The 24,674-nt window shown below is 38.6% G+C and overlaps 1 protein-coding gene and 1 long non-coding RNA gene across 2 annotated transcripts; one reads left to right on the top strand and one right to left on the bottom strand.

Moving 5' to 3' along the window:
* Positions 1-1,315: 1,315 nt before the first annotated feature.
* CDC7 (cell division cycle 7) lies at positions 1,316-17,185 on the bottom strand. The gene is made up of 12 exons (XM_027890693.1): positions 17,077-17,185; positions 15,670-15,818; positions 13,708-13,791; positions 11,738-11,873; positions 10,998-11,091; positions 10,749-10,891; positions 8,680-8,929; positions 8,027-8,126; positions 6,865-7,045; positions 5,640-5,722; positions 2,657-2,806; positions 1,316-1,695 (listed from the first exon to the last, which is right to left on the bottom strand). The coding sequence occupies exons 2-12, from the start codon at positions 15,761-15,763 to the stop codon at positions 1,319-1,321; spliced, it is 1,692 nt and encodes a 563-aa protein (XP_027746494.1). The 5' UTR covers positions 15,764-15,818; positions 17,077-17,185; the 3' UTR covers positions 1,316-1,318.
* Positions 17,186-18,867: 1,682 nt separating this feature from the next.
* On the top strand, positions 18,868-19,346 carry LOC114060866. Its single transcript, XR_003571992.1, has 2 exons — positions 18,868-18,977; positions 19,100-19,346. It is a non-coding gene; the product is annotated as an uncharacterized LOC114060866 (long non-coding RNA).
* Positions 19,347-24,674: the final 5,328 nt, after the last annotated feature.

Below are 24,674 nucleotides of genomic sequence, written 5' to 3'. Positions count from 1 at the left end.
GAATATATTGAAATATTGTCTCTTCAGCCCCAGCTCCAGTCAGGACCTTTGCACTGTTATAACCACCAGTTCGTACGAGAAGGCTTATGCAACAGGTATCAAAGCAACAATCTTTTCTCAGAATGGCCTGTAACCTCCTATAGCAACAACTCCATTAGCATTTCAAGAAAGGTACATGGAAAAACACTGCATTACATTTCAGTCTCCAGAATTATCAAAGGGTTTAGAGAAACTCCTGCTCAACATAATGGAGCTTACTTCACACACTGAATGTACAGGGTTGTTACAGTGGATTTTCCTACTTAGGACCAGACAATAGCTAGCTCCTAACTCTGTGGTAAAACTTCCTAGATAATTAATATACTTCCACTATGACAGTCATACACCCTAGAGCTATCTGAAAAGTGTCTTCTATATCGAGGAATTTATGCAGGAAACCAGTGTGCACGATTTTCCCCAAACAGAAGCATCCTGCAGTTACCTGACTAATTTTTGTACAGCATCTCAAGACAAGCTTCTGAAGTTATAAGACCAAATCATTTATTGAACAGATATTTTTTTAAAAATCAGTTTCCATAACAGAAATCAAACCTATGCCTGTCACACGAGACATTCTGAAGGCAGCACCTATTGAATATTGACAGTTACCTGTGGCACTGAGGAATATGGGCTATGCAAAATGAGTACTGCATTTGTTATAACTGCCTAAGTAGGAAAGGCTAGACAGAAAAAAAGTACTTTTAAAAACGCTTTTCTTTTGATGATATAACCTCCAGCACCTGGCCTCTCCTCTAGCAACACTTCCAAAGTAATACTGTCCTCTGAAAATAGTCTGAATAAAATGAGCACACTTTGTTCCATTTTCAGTCCCCCATGTACTAAACAGGCACAGAGCAGAAATATGCAAGTATGGAAAAAAATCTCTCAAGCACTTTCTTATTTCAGTCATACCTTAAGGCAAATTTGTAAATTTTAAGGGAATATCTTGAGAATTAAGCACAGAGTTTATGAAACTCTTTTTCTTTGTTGTTTTTGATCAAAGTTAACTTTCTCAGAGAACAGGTATGCACAGCAATAACCCCTCAGAAGTGTCTTAGGATAAGATCATGTTAGTGATGTTTATGTAACTTTTACATCTGCACGTATTTCTTAAACTGACATTTGCAGTCTAACTGTACAAGATAGAATTTCAGTAGTTCAGAGCACAGTCTGATGTTATTTCAATGAGTGTAAACGTTGAGGGCAACAAGGTAAAACTACCTCAGTATCTCATTTCCACATAAAACACATGAAAGGAATAAAAGAATATGGGATCTTCTCAGAGTCTTATGTCTTTAAAAAAAGGATGCAGCAAAGCCTCCTTTGCAGTTATTCTTGTAGCAGGGTTTAAGTCTAGTAGCTTATCAAGTAAGTCATATGCTTCATCAGGAACCTGATCCCATCCTTTCATGTCAGTTGCCTTCATTTCCAAAGCACCATCACCTTCCTGAAAGCTTTTTTGGTGTTGAATTTGTTTTCCAAGTGTCTCAGGAGCACATGGTTTGTCTACTGCACATGGCAAAGCTGAGTTGTTTTCAGACCCACTGGGCATTTCTCCTCGAGATCTCTTACAGCCACTGTTCATTCCTCTCAGCTTCTCACAGAGGGTTCGTAAGTTTTGAGTTGGGACAACTTGGGTACACACAACTGATTTACCTGGTGGACAAAATCGTACAGGTAAGCCACATTTTATTATACTTTCTACGCAGCTGTAACTTCTAAGTTTGTTTCAGAGAAATTTCATGTCTCAAAGTGTAACCAGAATGAAAGAAAACCACCCCAAATCTATCAAAGAACCAAAACCAACCCCCTTGGCCTGCACACCAGCCATGCTGTTGTGCATTGCACAATTGCTCCAGCAACTCAGAAGGGTCACAGCCTCACTTCTGTTCAGAACAAAGCAGTTGGGCTTGTATGAAGTTACGTAGTGACAGGTTGTCAGCCACCTCATACACCATCTTTTAAGATTGTGAAGAAAATTTGGTACCCTGATTTTTACACCTTTGTCTGGAGAATCAATGTTGATGCTGTTAGTTACAGGTAGCAAGTGCTGCAGCATTTGGCCTGCAAGCAATTAGGGGAATGGTTATTTTGGTTTGTTGTGTGTTTTTGTGGAGGGGATTTTCTGTTTTTTAAACAGGCCACTGCTGGGTTTTGGTTTTTCGTTGTTACTAGTCCTTCTTAGGGCGTGGAAGGAAAGCAAGGTTTACATCATCTAAATATTAAGTCATATTGACTTAAGCCTCCAGGACAAATTTTGCAGGAATAGAAACACTGTCTCAAGAATTCTAACCAAATGCCAGTAGAAAACATTTAGTTGGCGTATTTCACCTCAAGTAGCCCCGACTTAGTGGAAGGCAGTAGACAGGTTGAGAGAACTATGGCATGAGGCACCCCACATACACATTGTAAAAGACAGAAAGTACAAAAAGGTCTTAGAAGTCTGTAAATATAGACTAGTACTTTTAGTTTTTACATGCAAAAAGTGTCATTTACTTCCAAAATGACTCTCAGACCTAAAAATATATTTATATACACAAACAAAAAAAATCAGATCGTTAAGTCACAGCATTAAATACCATTTTTCTCCTTTCCACCATAATTAAGGTTTGCATACCAAAAGTTCTAGCAGCCTGAATGGTTTCTCTGGATCCACGGACTGTCATGATTTGCGCCAAAGCAGTTAAATCATCACTCGCTTTGAAAAATGGATACCGTCCACTGAGCAGAGAAAGGAATATGATTCCTGCAGACCACATGTCAATTGCTGCAAAGAAAAGCAAATTTAGTAATAACTAAACTCATGATTTCATCACAAACAAAATCACAATCTTCTTTTAAAAGAAATTATGATCTGAAAAGTTCCCATCAGCAAAAGTTACATTCTGAAATACTTCTTGATTTTAGTTGCATAGAGACTAAATACTTTAGCAAAGCATGAAAACTACTATAATTAGATTGAAGAATAGATTCCCATTTTAATGCAGAGAGAGTGTTTTTTCTTGATAAACTTAAAATGTACCAAAACCATGTATAAAGTTGTTTTTACCCAGGGAGATGAGATGAGTCAAATGAAATGCCTAGTTTTGATACCTCTTGAACTTTACTTCATATGAAGAAAATCTTACATAAAAGTCATAATAAAAAACAATTCACAAATGAATGTGAATCTGAATTTTTGGGGGACTGAGCAGCACTAAAAAATTTATCTTAGTATGAACTTTGTTGCTCTCTAATACGGAATCACTTGACGAGATAGGCAGTTTAAAATCTAATAGGTAGAGGTTATTCATCACTCATTGTATTATGAAGAATGCAGAGAGTACTCTGGGAATAGATGCCAAAGCCTGATGGAAACTTTAGTACTGAAAGTTACAAGAATACCTGTCTGCCATAATTTTTTTGGCTCACTAAGGTGCACATTTTGAGAGATGGCAAGGTTTAGTGATGGAGAGTTTGAAGGGTTCTCAAACTTTGAAGAGAAAAATTAATAGTTGGGAAATAAAGGCATAGTCATTCTGCTCCTCTTCAAAAAAATAAGTAGCAAAATAGGCAGTAATTAATTTGAATGTTTTAATTAGAAACACTCAACACAGGACTTTAATTTTTAAAAAAAGTATTAGGCTGACTCCAGTTGCAAAACCAGATTTTATGTCTTTTATTAAAAAATAAAAGTCCAAGTTAATCACTTGGCACAATTCACAGTGGAAAAATTTTCTACCTTCTGCATAGTTCCTGTAAAAAAGTTTTAATATTACTGTACCACTGTCAAAAAGATGATACTATCTGTTTGAGGGTTTGTCATCACCCTGAGGATGTAGTTGAGTAAGCTGGAGCAATCAAGCTCAAGATCTTTGAAAAGATTTAATTATGTAACTCTTGCTGAAATTAACAAGTATTATACATCTGAATGGCTAATAAATCCTGGCCCTACAATTCTGGTAGAGCTGTGATCATTGGCAGACTCCAAGATCCTGTAGAATGACATCAAAATAATAAGTCTTTCCTATGCTTTGGTCTTGTGTTAATCTAACTAGTGAGGAAAGGAGAGTAGAGGGACAAACCAAGTGAAAGGGTAATGGATCTGTGTGGCATCAGCTTGGGAGTTTAGCTTGTATTCCCTGTGCTGTGAACCTGGGTCTGATGCATGCTGGTAGCTCTGGATAGTCAGCTGGATCCACCTGGTAACTTGGTCTCAGCACAGAGACCAAAACTAGACATGAGATTGGCAGGAATACAAGGAGGAGACTCCAGCAGTCCCAGATGGAAGTGGACAAAAATATTTGTTAGTTCAAATAAAACATAATACCATAAATATTAGTATCAGTCTACCCAGTTCTAATTAAGGCCTTTGTTGACATACTACAGGAGCTCAGCACCACTCAGACCTTTCAGGGATGTCAGTGCCACACCCAAGAGTTTCCGGATTTACCCCTGTTTTCTGTCATCCTGCTCTCCATTACCCTAGAGAACAGAAAACTGTCTGAAAGCGTGTTTAACACCAGCATGTGTCCAGGATTTCCCAGGTATGTCTTCTTTCTGCCTAAGCTCTGTCTAGACAGATTCAGGGACTGTCTAAACTCCTTCTAGATTTCTGGATGTCTCGTAGCCTATAAAGCTGGCTGTTACAGCACAGGCACAAGAACTCCAAACAAGCTGCCATACCTCTGAAATCTCAGTCATACCCACAACACAGATGTTGTTTCAAGTAACAGTAAGCTACGTAGGCATAGATAGATAAAAGCTGATCAAATATATTGTTAAGTCTATTTTCAGTATGTATGCACACTTTACTGAAAATTGCCAACTTTCTCAAAAAATATTCAGAGAAAAAGTGGCTGAAAACTGTTATTTTAAATCCAGTTTTTAAGGACATATTTATTTTTTTATGAGTCAAAACTCCTAGTCATACACCAAATGTGTAATGGGTAACTTTGCTTTTACTGGCTCTCCATCCTTAGGTAGGCACCACCTCTTCCATGTTGCTTGCAACACCTAATGCGTTAATCATTCCTCTGCTGTGCCTTGATGTTTACCCAAACTACTGAATCTTATTAACTAGTTTTACACTGAGAAATTATAATTTTAGTAAGATAATATTTTTACAGACTAGCTATTTAAAGCACTAGTAAAAAGAAAAATTCTGATAAAAATCAATAAACAATGCTTTTTAGAACACATTTGCAAGTATACCATTAACTATGCCTGCTATGACAGCAAAGTACATGACAACCTGTCTAGAAAAGTATAAAGTATGTCCTTTTCCCAAGATTTATTCAAGATCTTTAAGCCAAAAAACTTGATAAAAATTATGGCTTTTTTTCCCTTCAATATATTGTATTCCACTCCTGCATGTGGCCCTAACACTCAAAGGAATAAAGATATATTCAAGTTTCAGACACAGGAAAAATATTCACGACTTGTTCTTCCTTCTAATAATAAACTTTTAATTAAAATCAGGAAATGCTTGATAAGGGTTAGAAGGGAAGAAAAAATTAATTTCACATGTTAAAAAATCCTTCGATAAAAGACAAAATATGCATAAATTAGAAGGATCAAAAGGTGAGAAAAGGCATTTGTTTCATTCTGTTGTGCAGTACCTGTGGTCTGAGTGGGGCACTTCGTTAATACTTCTGGTGCTCTGAATCCAGGTGTTCCTGCCCTGGGAGCAACTTGCTGACGTCTTGCAATAAGAAGTAAACACATTTAGAATATAAATGTTGATAAGTAAATTCTAATAATGCTTAATATTATTTTTAGAATATACTTGTGTAAGATGTGTTGACATTATGTTGCATAAGGCAATATTATATTATCTATTATATTTTTATTATATTATTTAGCATAAGATAGTACCAGAGAAATACTTACTGCATACTTAATTCACAATGACCTTTTTTAGTTTCATCCAAGAGCAGCACAATTTTTGTTAAAGTCTAGTTTTCTTAGGAAACTTTGATGTTGAAACTAATTAACCAAAGTAAAAAAACGCACAAGATTCTTGAATGTGTATGCTCTGGCTTTGCATTAGTCCAGAGCAAACTAAGGTTAGCTCTTTCTGACTGCTGACAAGAATTTACTTGTCATTAACTAAAAGCTGCAAAATTATCATTATTTAAAAAATAATGTGGGGATAGAAGGCAATAGTAGATCATAATCAAAACTAACTGCAGAGGGATAGAGCTGAACTGAGCTACTAAGATTGTCTAACAGGAGACACTGGCACAGGTTTCCCAGAAAAGCTGTGGATGTCCCTGTCTAGAAGTGTTCAAGGACAGGTTGGACAGGGCTTTGAGCAGCCTGGTCTAGTGAAAGGTGTCCCTGTCCATGGCAGGGGATTGGAACTGGATGATCTTTAAAGTCCCTTCCAACTCAAACCATTCTGTGATTCTATGAGTTTTTTAAATTAATACAAAACAGTCATGTTTGCTTTTTATTCTAAATTCCATGATTTTCATAATCCCAACTGTTGGCATGATTTAGGCCTATAAGATAACTACTAAGGCAGATTGATATATTGTCTTTTCTAAGTGTTGTAATTAACTCAAGCGATTTCCTACAATACGTGTAGGTGAATAATTAAATACAACAAAAAATCATTAACAGAGGATCTTAGTTGCTGCAGATAGCAGTGAACCAATTATCCCACATATTCCATGAACCATTCTTGTTTAAAAAGTGCATACTCAGTGTTTTAAGGGTTGAGGAGATCAACCCTACCTTTCACCTACTAAATCAACTGTATAGTAAATCTAAGTTTCTGACTTTGTCTGACAGCAGAGTGGACAATTTTACAAATTTTACAACATTATCAAAGCAAATTACCTTGAAAGGCAAACACTGCAAACTCTGTCCGTTGCGTAACAGTCACAGGGCAGGTTTAAGGGACAACCACCAGCAGCTTTCCTGGCTGCCCCATTGCTCACAGTTCTGGTAGAAATAATCTTCTTCTTTGTTACTAATTTCCTAGATGAAACATCTATCACCTTTGCTTGTTTTATGAGCTGCAAGGTAGATATTTTAGAGAAAGTCTTAATATTTAAAATATTAAGACTGAACCAATGCTTGTGAGCAAGAAGCTGCAATTTTAGGATAGAAGACACCAAACCTTTTTTAACAGTATCACAACATCTATAAAACAGACACTGGAGCTTTCTAAATATTCTGATTTCCTCCCCTTCCCCTTCAGAGGACATTTTTTGTTGTTTACTAAAACCCTATATATATTAGATATTCTGAAGCTGCAAGACAAGTATTTTTCAAGTTAGTATAATGTTTCAAGAATTTTTTGGGCTCAATATGAGAATAAGAAGTAAAGAATATGAAATGCCACAGCAACACTAAGGAACTAACTCTAATTCTACAACAAAAGACTCACTGTTGACAAAACCTTCTAATTTAGTTGGGGTTTCCCCCTTGTCATATTAAAGACAAATGACAAAAAAATAATTACAAATTATATCCTCAGCTTCAATTGCAAAAGAAAAAAAACAAGTTTCACAAGGTAAGTAGAGAGTGTTTGAGCACTGGAATGGGCTCCCCAGGGAAGTGGTCAGGGCATGAAGCCTGTATGAGTTCAAGAACTGTTTGGACAACATTCTCAGGCACGTGGTGTAATTCTGAGGGTCTGTCTCCTGTGCAGGGCAAGGAGTTGGCACTCTATGATCCTGATAGGTCCTTTCCAACTCAGCACATTCTATGATTCTGTGATCAGTTACACAGATACAGGTATAAGAAAAAAGATTAATTTAGCATCCAAACAAGATCAGCTAGGGAGACAGCTGCATAACTAGTTGTTCAAGAGTTTCAAAAGGGACTGAAACAGAAATGAAAAAATCTTTAAGCCTTTAGCAAAGACACACTTAATAATCTGCTAAAAAACTTTTAATTCTGCAGCATCCTGGAGCAGTGTCCAATTTTAAAGAACCACCAGTTCTATAATTTTCCAAATACGTAACAGATTGATTCTAATGATGAGTCATACTTCTTACTTTTGTACTTGAGTTCTCCTGGTATGCGGAACTATAGACATTGAAATTCCTCTCCCCAAAGACAGAGCGCTGGACAGAATGGTGCACAGAGTCCTCCTGCAATACCAACAAAAAGAACAGTAAGGATCCAATCTAACACAGTCAGCTGGATACTGACAATTCAAAAAAAAAGTGTGAAGTGACATAAAACATGAACAGCTGCACGTAAGTCATTTTCAGGCGTCAGTTTACTGTGGATGAAGAAAACACGGTCTAGACAGAATAGCAAACATGCTTACAAAATATATCACACCTCTGAAGAGCCCCAAGACAATGTGAGTGTAGTCTGTACTGCATTTGTTATGCAATAACTAAATGTAGGTGAATAATTATCGGCCTTGGGAGGAGTTTCACTATACATGTCTCTTAAAAAAGGATTTAAGGCTGTCTAAATAGTAACCCATGCTAGGGTTTTATACAGCCTTTGGCACTGTATTATATTTAACAGATAATGATGAAGCCAATACAGTTACATAGGAGTAGCCTCTGAGCATCCCTCTGGGGCCCTGCAAGATGTGCACACGCGGCTTCTGTGCAAGTATTGCATCTCCCCCTGTTGGCTGAAGGAACACATTAAACGTATACAGTATTAATGAAAGAGTCTGAGAACCTTTCCTCCTCTTCCTTGTTTAATCTGTGCTTTTGAAAGTGAGCTGGACCTTCTATCAGCTGCTTTTGAGGCTGACTGTTGAGGTATCTGTTTAGGTGCTGTGTCACTGACAGAAACCTCATTTCCCAAGGCTACAATGGGATTATTTTTCAAGCAACTTTCCTGCTGGACTTCAGAGTGGGCAGTTTTCAGAAGTTCAATTTTCGTATCAGGGGTTCCTTGTGCCAAGCCAAAATCTACCAAGGCATATCTGAAAGACACAAATTTAGAATCAGGAGACTCAAATTATCTGTCCACCGTTCAATTTACTATTCATTACTTGCTTACTTATCTTTCACATTTTGTTCAATATGTTGCTTATCTGCACTATTGCCAGCATCACAGCCCCATTTTCTTCCCTCGCCTCCTATTGTTCCATCTTAACTTCTCCCCTCAAAGTTTTTCACCCTATACCACTCTTACTTCATTGTTTCTTGTCCCAAAAATCTTCTCAGGTGCATACTTTCTTCCATGATGTTAAAAAAATATTCCCAGCAACTGATTTCTGGGGTTCTAATCCTACAGCTCTAAACCTTCAACCAACAGTAACTTCACTTCTGCCGGATTCCCACGGGCAGAGGACAAATGCAGAAGTGAAGACAGACAAGACTAACAATGCTGAAATTTTTGACAGACTTCTGGCAAATACCGCTGAAATTTGAGCTTTCAAACAGGTAAGACTACATTAGTTCACACTTCAGATCTGTCTTTAAAAGAATTATTTTTTGCTTCAATCAGCACAGACACAATCCACTAGTCCCTGGGACTCAATTCCATTGCCTCCACACACAAAGCAGAGATTAAGGCTTAAATGCTGGAATGTGACAAATGCTGTCACAAAGTGACAGTACAAATTCATTTTGACAGGTTTAAAAGAAAAAAAAGAACACAGTATTTCTCAAACTTTTAAGCTTGAGGTTTGGCAACATGCAGTCAAATCTTCTCTACAAACTGTCACTACTCAGAATCACAGAAACATTTAGGCTGGCAAAGACCTCTAAAACTGAGTCCAACTATTAACCCACCACTGCCAAGTCCCATGAAACTGTGTCCCTAAGTGCTACACATACAGTTCTTTTAAATCCCTCTAGGGATAGGGACTCAATCTCTTCCCTGGGCAGCCCATTCCAACGTTTGATAACCCTTTTGGTGAAGAAATCTTTCCTAATGTCCAGTGTAAACCTTCCCTGGTGCAACTTGAGGCCATTTCCTGTTGTCTTATCCCTTGTTACTTGGGAAAAGAGACTGACATGCACCTTGATAGAACCTCCTTTCAGGTAGTTGTAGAGAGCAATAAGGTGTCCCCTGAGCCTCATTTTTTCCAGGCCAAACACCCCCAGCTCCCTCAGCTGCTCCTCATCAGACTTGTGCTCAAGACCCTTCACCAGCTGCAGTGCTTTGCTTTGGAGACACTCCAGCACATCAGTGCCTCAACTGTACAAAGCACGGGACTCACAAATACAGCTCTAGGACTGCTAGCACTGATGCATTCTGTCCATTTCAGCTCTTCACAAAAAAGCAATACCTCACTTTTTACAGTCTTTAAATATTGTAACTTGCCAGCAAAAAAGCCAACCCTACTAGTTATAAACATTATTTCAACGCAAGGTGAAAACAGCCCAAATCCAGCTTTCTTACCTGTATCAGTTTTACTCTATCCACTATTAAAATTGTACAAGTATCATTCTATGCACAAAATACAATTAGCTTTCTCTTAAAAAAAAAATACTCGTTCTTATTTGTAAATGTAGTACCTTTACTCAGTAGTAAAATCTTCATTTTTTCAGGTACCTGTTGCTCTGTTAAGCAGATATTATCTTAAGTAAATAAATAAAAAAAAGCCTTCCCTCCTTAAATCCCTAAACACTGAAAGAAAAGTTTTACAAATTAAAAAAATAAAAATACCTTTTTTAGCTTTATTACTTAAGCACATGTTATGCAGCTGGCAGGAAAAAAGCCTAAAAGCCTAATTGACTTTGTTCTGCCAAGGCACACATCCCCAGATGAGATCACAGTATGGCCAGACTTACTTTTTTAGCTGCCTGTTGTAGAGGAAGTTACTAGGCTTGACGTCACGGTGAACAATACCAAAGTGATGAATGCGCCTCAGCGCTTTAAACAGATTAAACATGTATTCCCTCACTTCTTCGAAGGAAAGAGAATTCAGAATGTCCTGAAAGATTATTGGGATACTGTAATTCACAGAAGCATAGAATAATTACAGAATAATTATGGAACTGCTTTTAATTAAATGTTTTACTACACATTAAAATACTCACCAAGAAGGATTCATGTTCCAAGTATGGCATAACAATAACCACGTGATCATTTTTCCTAAAGCAATATTTAACTCCCATAACATTATCTTGTCCCCTAGAAGAAAAGTAATGGTACTGAATAAAGACCAGAAGATGGAAGTTTATTTTCATTTCTTTCTTAAAAAATTCAGTCAGGTTTTCTTTTATAATCTTAATTTATATTTTGACAGTAGTCTTATCAGCAATCAGTAGTTGTGCTGTTGCTGCTCATTGCTATGTTCCATTTGAGTTCTGCAGTTTGCGATAAGGGCTCCACAGATTATTTGTGGACCTGTGGTTTGTAGTGACTGCTGTAATTAAGTATAGCACCCAACCTTCACGATCCAACTACTTCAAGAAGGTGCTATTCAGCACACTCCAGCAACAAGTATTCATTCCTAAAACCACATTTTCTAATGAAGAGATTCTTTTTTCCCAGCATTACAGAACTGGAATTTTTGTTACCACAGAGATACATCATGGAATTTCTCAGACGGAAAACAGAGCACCCTCTGCAAACTGAGATTAGCAGAAAAGGGCATCCATTACAGGTAAGACACTCCATTTGTTATTTGCTCTTGATAAAGAGAATTTACATGTATGTGGTTAAAAAAAAAAAAAAAAGCAAGAGAAGTGCCAAAATTTAAAATAAATAAATACAGAACAGTGAGACAACGTTCACTAGTTTAGTCATGACAATCATATTTTTTTTGTTTATGTACCCTGCTACTGTGAGGCACTGAAGTTCAGCAGCAATTCGCAGAGGGTGGCTGGTTGGAATCAAGTGTTTCAGAGCCATTTTCTCCTCAAATCCACTTTGTAGTTGTGCTGTGGCCAAGTAAACAGAACTAAAAGTACCTGTAAACAAGGAAGACAAACACTGTCTTCAACATTTTTAATTAGGTCAGTGCAGCTTTTTACAAGAGTGATGTAACTGTTCACAATCCTGCAGTGCACTTGATACTACATCAAAAGCAGATTCTAGAAGAGAAAAATCCAGTTCCTTTTTTCTACTACTGAATTCCGGGATCTTGTATACAAGTTTTTTATGTCAGTAAAAATGCAAATATAACACTGTCTAACTTGCCTGGGACACAGAGCTCTTTGAATGTAAATTTCCTATCTTTGATTTGCTTTCTTGTTTAGGTAGCTTACTTTTATCTGACATCTAACTCCTCTCTCTACAATGTAAGAGGACTATATAATGCTAATCTGGAAGGCACTGCCTTTGCTATTCAAAGCACTTCTGAAATTGCTACAATTTTTCTTAATTCTGTACCTTACCTTTAAAGTAAGGCTTCTCACATGATGTGTGACTGTACTGTTTGTTTTCCCAGAGCATTGCCACAAAGAATGTGATAAACTCATTTGAGAAAGGGATTTTTCAGACTTCACAATAAACTTACCCACCCATTTAATTATAAGGATATCCTAATATACCTCTTAGGAGGTTAATTTATCCTAATGATCTGAGATACCTGAACACATAAGTCAAAGTGTTCTTCCATATGAATAAAGAATACAAATTACTTTTAATTACATTTTAAGTACTGTGTCTGCATCACACTAGTTCAAAAGTCTGAGTGAACACATACATCCAAAGGTCAGCAAAAAGTCCGAAATACTTTTTGCACTCATTAAAAATCTAGAGACCCATGCCTTCAGTATAATTGATTACAGCAACAAGAGTTACCAAGCTGAAGTAAAACATTATTTTTGATGGTTAGAACTGCTAAAATGAAAGTGACTTCAGAGTGGAATCCTAAGTTAAAGCTTGTTTGCTCATAATGCTGCCAAACTGCAAGTGGTATTTTTGAAAAGCATTGTTTGCTCCCAAGAGTAAAATCAGAGTACTATTCATAACCAGAAATTTTGTTAATAACAATATCTTTTGTATGACAAGCAGAACTCCTTTTTTTTAATTATTATTGAAATTTTGTATTTTTGTGGGGAATAGAGCTGGGAGGTTTTGATTGTTTTGGGGTTTTTTTGAGACAAAACCTTTTAGCGAGTTCTGTCACAAAATGGATGCAAAACAATCCAGCTTCTCATCTTTTGCTTTAAAAGTGTGGAATATTACAGACAATTTCAGAGATTAAATGGGTAAAAAGTTCCATAAAGTGCCAAAATCCCATGCCTGACGTTAACTGAGGGTATCTGCAACAGTGTCTGTTGAAGGCAAGTTGTACACAGGCATTCTAAAACTTGATACTGTATGTCATCAAAAATAAGAAAGTTGTTTATTTTTAAAGTAAAGCAGCTCCAACCTTTCAGTTTCCTCCTCCACCTCTGCCCACAGGATTTTAGTGGAAACAAAGCCAACTTAGGGAATACCAGTTAAGTTTGTCAAAACACAGCTACATAAAAATAGATTTCTCATATGAAGGAGAAAAAGAATGGAATGTTGAGACTTATTTACTCGAATCTACCTAAAAAAATTTTAATTGTCAAAATTGGAGTGTTGTTTTAAAAGGCTTTAGTATATTGTCAAGATTTTAAAGAAAATATCTTGAAAATGTTCCTAATTAACATACCTATATGCTCAGCTATAAGAATTTCTACAGAGACCAAGTAGCAAGTCAAAAAGGAATTCGGCTTAAACTGCATATATTGGGATCTTAGATTTATACCTTTCAAATTAGAAATGCCAAAAATAAATCTAAGTCTAAGCAAGCTAAAATGAAACATTTACCTTCTCCAATTTTTTCCTTAATTTTGAACACATTTACAAGCTGTGGCACTGCTTCATAAAGTTTTTCAATATCTTTTTTTATTCCTGTGGTGGAAGGAATGGGAAAAATAAGTTAGGAATTTTATTACTTGATTCAATATCTGATGTATATTTGAGATCACAAATTACGCTTCAGTTCACAGGAATTCACATAAACAGAGGAAAAGACAGCACAAAGGTATCTTATCCCTGCTGACATTACCATCTGCATACTTGATATTGTTATTTATCTCACTCCCTTATAAGCTGCAACATTAAAAAAATTATTTTTTACTCATCTGATACCTAGGAGATCCCGAGAGGACAAAAGTCTTCTGGTTAGTACAACATCTACAGCTCACTGCCAAATGTTTACATGAGATTTGCAATATCACTTTCACACAGAACAAAACTGTAATAGTTGTTTCTATAAGCACGGGTGCATATCCATCAGATGCACATCAAAAATGCAGAAAAGGAATTATGTTTTATATACTTTTAAGATCAATAATGCAATCTTTCACACTTCCTTAAAATAGTAAACATCAAACCCCGTGTTTGGTTTGCATTTAAGTTGCTGCACTTTGTGCTGCAATCACTAGATGGCACGACAAGGATGCTGTACTGTATTATTTCAAAAAAATCATCTAGTCTTCCATTCAGTTTACAAATTCTTGTACTTTAAGTGTTTTCTATACCCTGCATAAAAATTCACTTCTTTTGAAGCTATCAAGTATGTAGAGGCTGTGACTAATTTCTCTAAGACAGGGGTAAGGAATACTTTATTATACAGAACTAAGCACAAACTGGTATTTGAAAAGTCAGTCAAATAAAAAAATAAGTATACATTTTTCATCCTAAAAATAAATAATAAATTAATAACAGTTTTTAGGCTGTTCTGTGCCACCAATATACTAGCAATCATGGACAGCTCCCTCAAGAACTTCTATAGAATCTGCCAAATACTCAGTTTTGTCTGACACTAAATTCAGATTCCTGCCTGGACAGAGCTCAGTACTGTCAGAGCACTTCCAGCGAGGTGACAGGTTGCAGCACCTACCCAAGGCACTGGGAGCATTTAGGAACTCAGCTGCTGGTGTGAAAGATCCTGAGAAGTGCTAGAAAAAGTCAGTGACTGTCCTTGTTGACAGACAGCAGTACAAACATCACCTGGTCTCTACTCAGGGCCCAAATAGCCAGTTGGGTATAGAGAACATACAGTCATTGAACCATCAGTGTGTAATAACAGTAATATCCAATATGTTTTGTGAGCAGATTTTAAAGTAATTTCTGTATTTGCCAAGCAAGACCAACACTATTCAGCATCACTCTGTGTAATTCTGAACATGGATGTGCAGGAGACTGACAGAGGACTATCTATTTTAGAAAAATTAGTAGCCATTATACATAAACTGGCTGACCCTCTGGGATTACTGAGCAAGAATTGTACATAAAGTCCAGACTCAAGTACATACACAAAGAGACAAAAAAATTAACAACAAAATCACTATCAGAACGCATGTTCGTAGTTCAGCTTCTACAAAGACAAAGGAGTGTTTTTATGCACATAAGCACATCTAAAGATACTGAAGGATAAGGCTGGCAATTATAGGCTAAAAGGCAAAATATTGGGTTTGTGCACTTGTCTGGTCAGAGAGTTTTATTCTCGAGGGCTAGCTTTGCTGAATTCTAATATCCTCTTATAATAACATATTCTATAATAAATGAATAATAAGTTTAGTAAATTGTGACGAATTGTAACACATAAAAAGCAGGAAAAAACTTAAAATCAAAAGCCACCTCAAATGTTTTCATTTCATTAATTCTTTATACACCAGGACCATACACAGACAGGCTTATAATCTATATTGAAACTTCCTGAAATGATGAAGCAGCATGCCAGCAACAAAATATAATGTTAACAATCCCTATTGCAGCCCATACCTGAAAGCTTGCTGTTCTGCTCAAACTTCCTGTGGAAGTCTTCAGCCTGATGAGGGTGCTGTTCATCATAGTGAGAGTTCAACATCGTCTCCATCTCAAAACAAATCTCAAGTAAAAAATCCCAGACTTCGAGGGCCACTTCTGGACACCTGGGGGAGCAAGCATATCTGGTAAGACACTTCCTAGCCCTGCACTCAGTCCCTGAGATGAGATTTAAGGAGTCTGAGGAGTTCCTCTGTGTTACCTAAAACAACAAAGTGCGACCCATCATCCCAGAAAAATACCAAACCAGTAAATCCACGCTATCTCTAGTAAAAGGGAAGAGGGGGGGAAGGGAAGAAAGACTGCAGCATAAGCTTAGATACAAGCGATTTTCTTTCATCTTCCACGTTTCCTCATTCACATTAAAGCATTGTCTTCTCCCTGATGTTTCCTTTGAAAAGCAAGGAACTGATGCACACAGAAATAGCTGCACTGCACACTGCAACAGCTGTAGAAAAGACAGAAAACCTGAAAGAAAAAATTATCTTCTCAGTACGAGATTTCTTTCCCTCCTAGATAATCTTAACAAAAGGCATAATTACTTGCAGCCCTTCTACCGTAACAAGAAAAAATAGCATATGCTTATTTTGAAATGCTTCTTCCCAAATATTGAGAATACTACATATAACTGTAAATTAGTAAAGTGTGCTAATACTGTACAATCAAAAAACATCTGATAATCGTATTAATTGAGTGAAAGAGTGGCAGGGAGCCCCAGGGCAGAATAACCAGTGATAAGTGAGCCTGGAAGCGCCACCTCAGACAGTTCCCCACACTAGTTCAACTCAAAAGCTTGTTACTTTGCCAAAACTTCAAAGTTCGGGATGAACTTTTCTACACGGGGGAAACATATTCTGGAAAACTTCCACTGAAAGGATTCATCTGTTTCAGCTATGAGCTGGAAATACATTTTGTCCCCAGAGAATTTGAGCTACCTTTAGTCTGTCATCCATGTGCAACAGAACAGGGACAAGAAACAGCCTCAGATTTGACGGAGCTTTGCTGGAGAGTGGGACTTGGAAACTAATGAAATGAGATTAGAGAGGTTTCTAGTCTCTTAGAGACAGACACTCCCTCTGCCAGTGTTGAGCAGGCAGACGAGCCTGTTCCAAACCTGTAACAGCAGGGCCTCACCGCAGCACAAAGAGTGCGAGTTAATATGGACATTAATACAGTAGACCTGTCTGTTTCAAGGCAAGCTACAACCATCCCGTCTCCATCCCTTTAGTTCGCACCGGTGCTGTCACCGCTGCCAGACCGAGGGGAGCACCCGGGGCTCGTCACCGGCTCTGCGGGACAGCCCCTGACGGCGAGGCCGCGGCCCGAGCGCCCGCCCCGAGGTTCGCCGCCGGTCGCGGGACTCACGGGCGGCGGCGGCTGCGGGCAGAACACGGGACGGGCCCTTCAGCTGCCGCAGCGGGGCCGCTGCTCAGCCCCGCAGGGGAAGAACGGCCTCGGCGGGGCCCGCCCGGCAGCGGAGGGGAGGGGGCGCGCGCAGCAGGTCCTCCCGAGGCGAAGGGGCCGCGCCAGAGCGGGTCGTGCCGGGCCCGTCCCCGCGGAGGGGCCACGCCAGCCCCGGGGCCGCCATGGCGGGGGGAGCGGGGGGGTCGCGCGGTCGCGGGCACTCACGCGGACAGGGGCGCGCGCCGCGCCGGTGTTTTGCCGCTGCCGCCCTTTCGCCGCGCGCGCGCTGCCGCCAATCCCGGGCCTCGGCGGAAGCCGCGGCCTCGGCCAATGGCGGCGCCGCGCGGGGAAAGGTGCGCTGCGATTGGCCGAAAGCCGGGGAAGGGCCCGCCCCCAGCGGCGCGGCGGGTTCGGGGCTGGAGGGGGGCACGGCGCGAGCTCCCGCTGCCCGCCCTGTACGGGCCCGGCCCGGCGGGGCGGAGTGTGATGGCCGTGTTTGGGCACCCTGCTACAGCTTCGCCTCATACGTCTTTTTTGCTCGTGGTTATTGCGAAATGGTTAGAGTCCTCAGTAAGATCTTGTCCTCGTTAGTTCCGCTGTGAGCTCGGTCAAACAGCCCAGAGGCCGTAGAGCGGCCTCGCTCACACCGTAACAACGGGGGAACAGCTTGGCTTGCAGCTTTGCCTCAGTACCTGATTACACAACTTGTGTAATCGCACAGAATACAAACTGAATTTGCGTCTTGGCTCTGGTCTGTGCTGTAGCCATTGACCAGCAGTCAGCAGGACTAAGAAATTTAGTGGAATAATGTTTTGCTGATGTTTGAAGTAGTTGATTTTTACCAAAACCAATGCAGTTGCCTGTCTGTAAATGTAAGAATCTAGCACTTTTTGTCTTTTATCCATTTTGGTCAATTTTTAAGGTAAAATAACATTGCTCTTGTTAAAGAGTAGCTTTCCTTCACAGGCTAATGCATAGATCTCTTGTTTATTAGAACATGAACTAAAATGCTCTTGTTTATTGCATACCTTAGGTAGGGATCTGTAACTGCAGCCCTTAGTAAATAACAATCAAACCTGAGGTTGACAAAGTTCCCAAGGCAACATTTGAATACGGCTTTACGTTATAACAAGCTGTGCTTAGGCGAACAAATTGTTAAAAACAGAAACAGGTTCCACCACTTTTGCTAATTTGTGTTTCCTGTTATACAGTCTAAAAGGAGAGTGCAGAAACAAGTTGCTGAGCTGCTTTGGTGGTTTTCAGTGGTTTGGTTTGATGTGTGGGGTTTTCATTCCCAACAGTTGTTCTAATTTAGACTTTCTGTTCAGGGCTCTAATAAGCCAGGGCAGCAGTTTGACATTAAGCAAAGTTAAGTATGCTAGCTCAATAATTTCTGTTAAAGGTGACAGTATTTAAAAGCAGATTTTACTAAACATGAATTAAATGAGGGGTAATGACAAAATAATGTAGACCAAATTCTGTTCTTTCTCTGTTTAAGGCGGAAGTTCAGTCAAATTCACTATGACTCATGTGAATGTGTTCTCAAAAGTTACTTCTTCAATGTCTTTCTTCATATACATCTTCATGGGAGAGTGACAGATGATGTGTAGCATTTCCACTACATTTCCTCAGTACTCGCTTAAATATCTCCAGCTTATTTTTGCTTCATTTTGAATTAATGTAGAATAGGTAAAGACACAGCTTCTGATTTGCTTCTGCACAACTTCTGTGCCTTTCCTATAGCATGAGACACTCTTTCTTTCCTGTTGGCTTGGATTAGCAGAAACTCCTTTACTCTTGGGGTAAAGAAGGCTCTACCTTATCATTCAATACTGAGCGTGCAGTTCTAACAATGCACCATGGTAGGAACTTCTCAGAAGAAAAGACAAGAAATTGCATCAACAAATATGACAAACAAAGCAGCACATCTAATGCTCTGCAAGCCAAACTGCTGCATTGTCTTCTCTAGTGGCTTTATCTCTAGGTTGGATATGAAGGATGAGAAGCCAAATGACAATACAGGCCCATGCAGAACATTCCTTATGGCTGAAAAACCATCACCAAAGCCCACCTCTGGGAGCTTGCCAAGAAAGGATCCAAACACTGCTGTGTGACTGCATCCACTACTGCCAGAATCTGCAGCTGAATCAAACTTTTATCCGCTGACAGGCCTAAAAGAATCTGCGCTGACCCTAGAGCACATCTATTCACCTCTTCCTAGGTCAATTAAACTAGAAGTCTCCATATGTTTGAACTGTCTTCTAGCCTTGAAAAACCAGTAAGCAAGGTCCGGGAAGGTAACTGATGAATGTATCCAGCACAGAGGTAGGAGATCCTTAACATCCCCTTGCTGCCGAGAACATCTGTTCATAAATTAGAAACCAGAAACTACTTAGAAATGAGCAAATAAAAGTATATGTAATGGCAGTATTAAAAAATATATGTACAAATATACATATATACAAAATTCAATTTTAATGACAGTAGAGATTGTTAAGTGTACTATTCAGTTTTCATTAGCCTGAATGTCACATGCTTTCCAACTTTTAATTACTCTTTCTGTTAGCAATATGATTCTATGGCAAAATTTTGCTCTCTTTGGCACCAGGTTGAGACAAATCTCTTCATGCTATTGTGCCCTTTAGGAATACTGTCAAATTCAATCATTCAGGACTCATGAGTCTTGCACTAACATGAAGAGATTGATTTGGAAACCATGGGACTAAGGTCCTTTTCTTTTTTTTTTTCATTTTCCATTTCCATTCCTTAACCAGGAAACCTGAGATTGCCAGCTTTGCTCTCACATGCAAGCGAGCACGGCCCTAGATTAATGCTCTTGGATGTGGCAGTGACTGTGTCTGCCAGCATTTTCTAATCAGTTATATCTGAAATATCAAGAATTATTGTGATGTCAGAAAACATACCACAATATAGCAGTCTCTACAGCCCATTTAAAGGCAGTTAAAAATAGATATAAAAACTACTTCAGGCAAAAATACAGAGGAATTCTTGACCTTTAGTAAATTTGGTCTCATTCAAACAATGTATGTTTTAATAAAATCTATCAATATATACCTAATAAGGAATGTAGGCTCTCCTACACAATGGAAAAGTTTAAAAAGGACAAGCTGAGGAAGCTGATGAGTTTGTTGTAGCAGAAAGGATTTGTGCAAACCTTGACTTGACAGAGCGCAGCTGTAATGGTGACAATTTTTACCTGTATGTGCAAAGTTCTGATGGTGGTTGAGCCAGTTCTGATACTCACATTGCAAGATGGATACTGAAAAAAATGAAGTGAGTGTAGAGAAGAGCTATGGAATGATCTGAAGTCAGAGGAAATGCCATGTAATTGAAGAACTAAAAATCTTAAACTACTCACTGAATCAAAGAGATTGAAAGGTGAATTGATAACAGTGTATACATATATGCACAGGAAAAATATTGAATATAAGGGCCACTTCAACCTACCAGAGTTAAATAGGAAGGAGTGATGTATAGCAGCTGGAATTAAGCAAAATAAAATAGTGTACTGTTCAGTACCTAGTTCAGTACCACTGATAACAAATAATCCTTGGAATAGTCAAGGGCTGCGGTTGATTCCTTGGCTCTCTATCTTCAAGTTTGGACTCAATGCCTCCCTGAAAAATGCAGGCTAGCCAAACACAGGCTATGCTGTGTTGAAATCCAGCAGGCTCAGTTCACGGTTAAATAACAGTTGCCTGTAATTTACAGGAGATAAGACCATATACTCCTATAGTCTCTCTTCTTTAGGCTTTATAAATAAATTTCTATAGTTTATAAACCTTCCAAAACCTCTATAAATAATTCTTTTCCTCCTACCACCTCAAGTTTAGCTTTCCTTTCCATGTATGCCTCATCTGTATTTGGCTATCCTGTCCTACTTGCATAGCACTGCGACTGACTGATTATGAGGAGATGATGGCATACACACTTCTTGTCCCAGCTCCTGAGACTGCACAACATCTCTCAGAGAAGTTTCTTAAGTAGTGATCGTGGCCCTCACCTTTATTTGACCTCTAGGAGAATGCACTTCAAGCTCTCTCCACAGCTGCTCTTTTTCAGCCTTTAGAAGAAAACAGACAAAATCAAAGCTTTCCTCAGAAGCAAAAATCCATTTAGAGTAATTTAAGTGTTCTTATATTTGCTTCAGCTTTAGTGATTACTTACAGCCTAATAGGAATATTGGGCTTGGCCAAACTGGTACCTGCATAACTGGCAAAACTGGCATCTTAAGTGCCTTAGCTGTGTGCTTTTCCTTTCCCGATGTTGTTTATTGTCTCTTTGAATGTAGACCTACAGTTTTCTTCGTTGTTATATTTTACCAACACACAAGGTTTTTCTCATGGTTAAATACGAGATTCTGGTCTCCTAATAGATATGTAGATAACACTGTTCTTTTGCTCCAATAGCTGACATAAGGCTGAATCTGGTAACCTCACTTACTGAAAAATTGTGTTATCATTGGGAATACTCACACATGTAAAATGAGCAGGACTTGGCCCTTTGGTCATATTTTTGTAATAAAAGATAAAATGAGATTTTTAGGAAACTGCAAGTTATGACCATAATATTTATGAGGCTGTCAGGACTGCACTGTAAAAATTCATATTATTTAATTCTTCACTCTGACACTAAAGCATCATTTCATTTATATGCAAATAAGAATATACTCTACTGCTGTTTCTTCACTGAAGAAGCTGTTTGAATTATTCAGATTTTATTAATAAAGCTTCATAAATAAGTATTTTTTCTACTCAATTGGTAGTGGCCATGAGAGAGAATCTGTTTATCAGGCTTTGTTATTATGAGCTTCATAACAAAATATGAAGATTTATGGAGTACATAATTAGATGTTATGTGATTGTAATGGACACACTGGGTTATCCAGATGCAAAACTCTTTATGCATTTCTCCTTGGCAGAGGCATTGCTGGAAAATGGACTAAACCCGTCCCCATCACTAAGTTCCAAGAAGTGCCTATGAAAGGAACAGACCAATTTAAAACCTTTTTTTAATCATACACACTGAAATAATTTTGAATAAAGAAAAGATGCCTAAGAAAGACTACAAGAAATGCCAGGGAGAAGCAGATAAGGAAAATTATGTGCCTTCTCTGGGCAGAGGGGCTGGTCTGCAGACTGAGTGTTAGCTGCAGGTGTGACAGTACAATCTACAGCCTGAAGCTGCCTGGCCTTTAAATCATCATTTAAGTGACCAGCAATTAATATTCCCTTCAGGTACAGATCATAGTCAAAGTAATCCTGTGTGAACTCAGTTCTACCTGTGCTGTGAAAGAAGCTGCCTATGGTGCTGAGCCCCAGCACTGAACCTTGGTTTGGGACAGCCAGGTCTGCAACCTCCTGATGGATTTGGGCAGAACAGGGATGTCCCAATGCTCTGCTTAGACAAGGCAACACCTTCATGTTTGCAGCAGATGGGCTTCAGAGAGCCAGGTGTTTTCTTCAGCAAAATCAGAGCAAGCCATAGAGACTGAAGTGGCTAAAAGAAGTTTATACAAATTGCTTTATCCGAGTTAGGTCCCTGTATTTATGATAAATTAGTCATTTTTTTTTAAAATACTGCCACTGAATTGTCCCCATGGAGTTGAAGTGTGAGACAGTCATTAGATGTCCAGTGCTATTGCACAAGACCATCTGTGTGCCTATCGATAACTTAATGAAAATTTACGGGAAAGAGTCTGGATGTGAAAGACCTACTGAACATTTCATAGCAGCCCACAGGGATTTATTACTGTATGGTGTAATCCAAGCAAAGTTTTAATCTCACACACAGTACCTCTTAAAATCACCACAGCAAAACTATTGTAAATGAAAGGTAGAGGAGTACATCTAGTCTGGGGGCTTGTGCAGAGAGCTGAAGATGTTTTGTGGGAAAAGTTGCTGGCTTGTATTTTGACATTGCTGATTGGGCATGAGCTGAATTTAGTGTCTCTCTGGAAGCAAGATCATGGAGCATGTCTTGTGGAAATCTCTCAGCATCTCAATCAAGACTAAGAAATGAGCCTGTAACTGTATACATGACTGTTCTTGAACCAATTTTTTGAATGTGAAATAAGGGTCTGCAAGCCACTATGTTGGGCTTAATCCAACTAAAGTATCTCTGTAAACTTTAAACACGTGCATAACCTTCTTGAAGGCTCTGAACTGGGTTGTGTGCTGCTCTTAGCAGCATGTGCCAGATAGATGGGGGGGGTGGCTGTGAATGGGCTTGCAGCTACTTGAAGGATCCTGGTTTGGGTGACAGAATCAGGGAGGCAAAGGATGTTCCAAAAATTCTCAAATTGTCTTAGTCACTATGGACTTAATGATGGTCAGAGCAAAATTTAATCATGTTATACATGATTGGGTGTTTTGAATTACAAAAATCCTACAAAAGACACCCACTTTTCATGCTATATCACACATTTTATTTTCATTAATTGTTATAACATTAAGAAAGACCTGCAAGCATTATGCCTAAAGTATTCATTGCATTAATTTTTGAAGCTGAATCAATACTGTAGCACTGTAACTTTCCTTTCTGGAGTTTAATTTAGAAAAAAAAAGCTGATACATTAAACTTCTTTTCTGGAGACTCTTTTATATTCTGCACGTTGAATACAAGCTAAAACTTGCAGACAACAGCAGAATGCTTTTATGCCTCTAACAGTATGCATATGCTGTCTATTACAATATTATTCACAATAAGCGCAGTCAAAACAGAAAGTAAAACAAGTATAAATATCTGTTTTGCTGGGATATCTGTGACAGCACTGTAGCCAAGAATAACAAATTTTTAAGCCTACAGACATTTGATATGCAAAAAAAAATCTCTTTGAAAACAGATTTAAACTATGACCCTTAGGACATTTTATGAAGCTTTATTTATCAAAAAAAATAATCTAAGAAGGAGCAGAAAAAAATTCATGAAATACACAGTAATTTTGGTATGTTTGAACTCTCAGCTGAAAACTGAAAAAAAAAAAAAACACCAAACAAACCAGCTGTATATCATCTAGGAAGTAAAGTTGTAGGTTGTTTTCAATATACTAGTAAGGCTAGAATTAACAGTACAGATGAGTTCAGAAAATGTGCATATAGTATTCTTCAATTACATAGTTTCGCCTATGGAATTCAGTAAATGCTGAATCTGGAGGCTTGAGTTGTCTCCTGCACACTACATGGTGGGCACAAGTGGAAGGGATAAGTTACTGATCCAAAAATCCATAGTAGTTTCTTTCTCTCCACTCCTGGTAGAGGACAGATACTAATTTTCAGTAGTGAAATTAATAGGAATTTTACTCCTAGCTCTGCAAAAGGAGGAAAACCTAGTAAAAGAATATGATTGTTTTCCCCCCTTTTTTTTGGAAGTGGTTATATACATCCGGACTTGCCAGAGCCCCGGGGGTACTGATGGGCCTGGTCAGCCCCACCTGGGGCCAATCCCCATCCTGCCCAGGACCCTATTTCAGCACAGGCTGGGGTCATTAGCCTGGGCTTTGGTGATGCTGTAAGAGTGCTGATCTCTTGCTCCCTACA

Source organism: Empidonax traillii, unplaced genomic scaffold, assembly GCF_003031625.1.
Source record: "Empidonax traillii isolate 1590-97213 ecotype Southwest subspecies unplaced genomic scaffold, ASM303162v1 scaffold295:size639837, whole genome shotgun sequence".
NCBI classification, from domain to species: Eukaryota; Metazoa; Chordata; class Aves; order Passeriformes; family Tyrannidae; genus Empidonax; species Empidonax traillii.
This window is presented reverse-complemented; position numbering and strand designations above follow the sequence as displayed.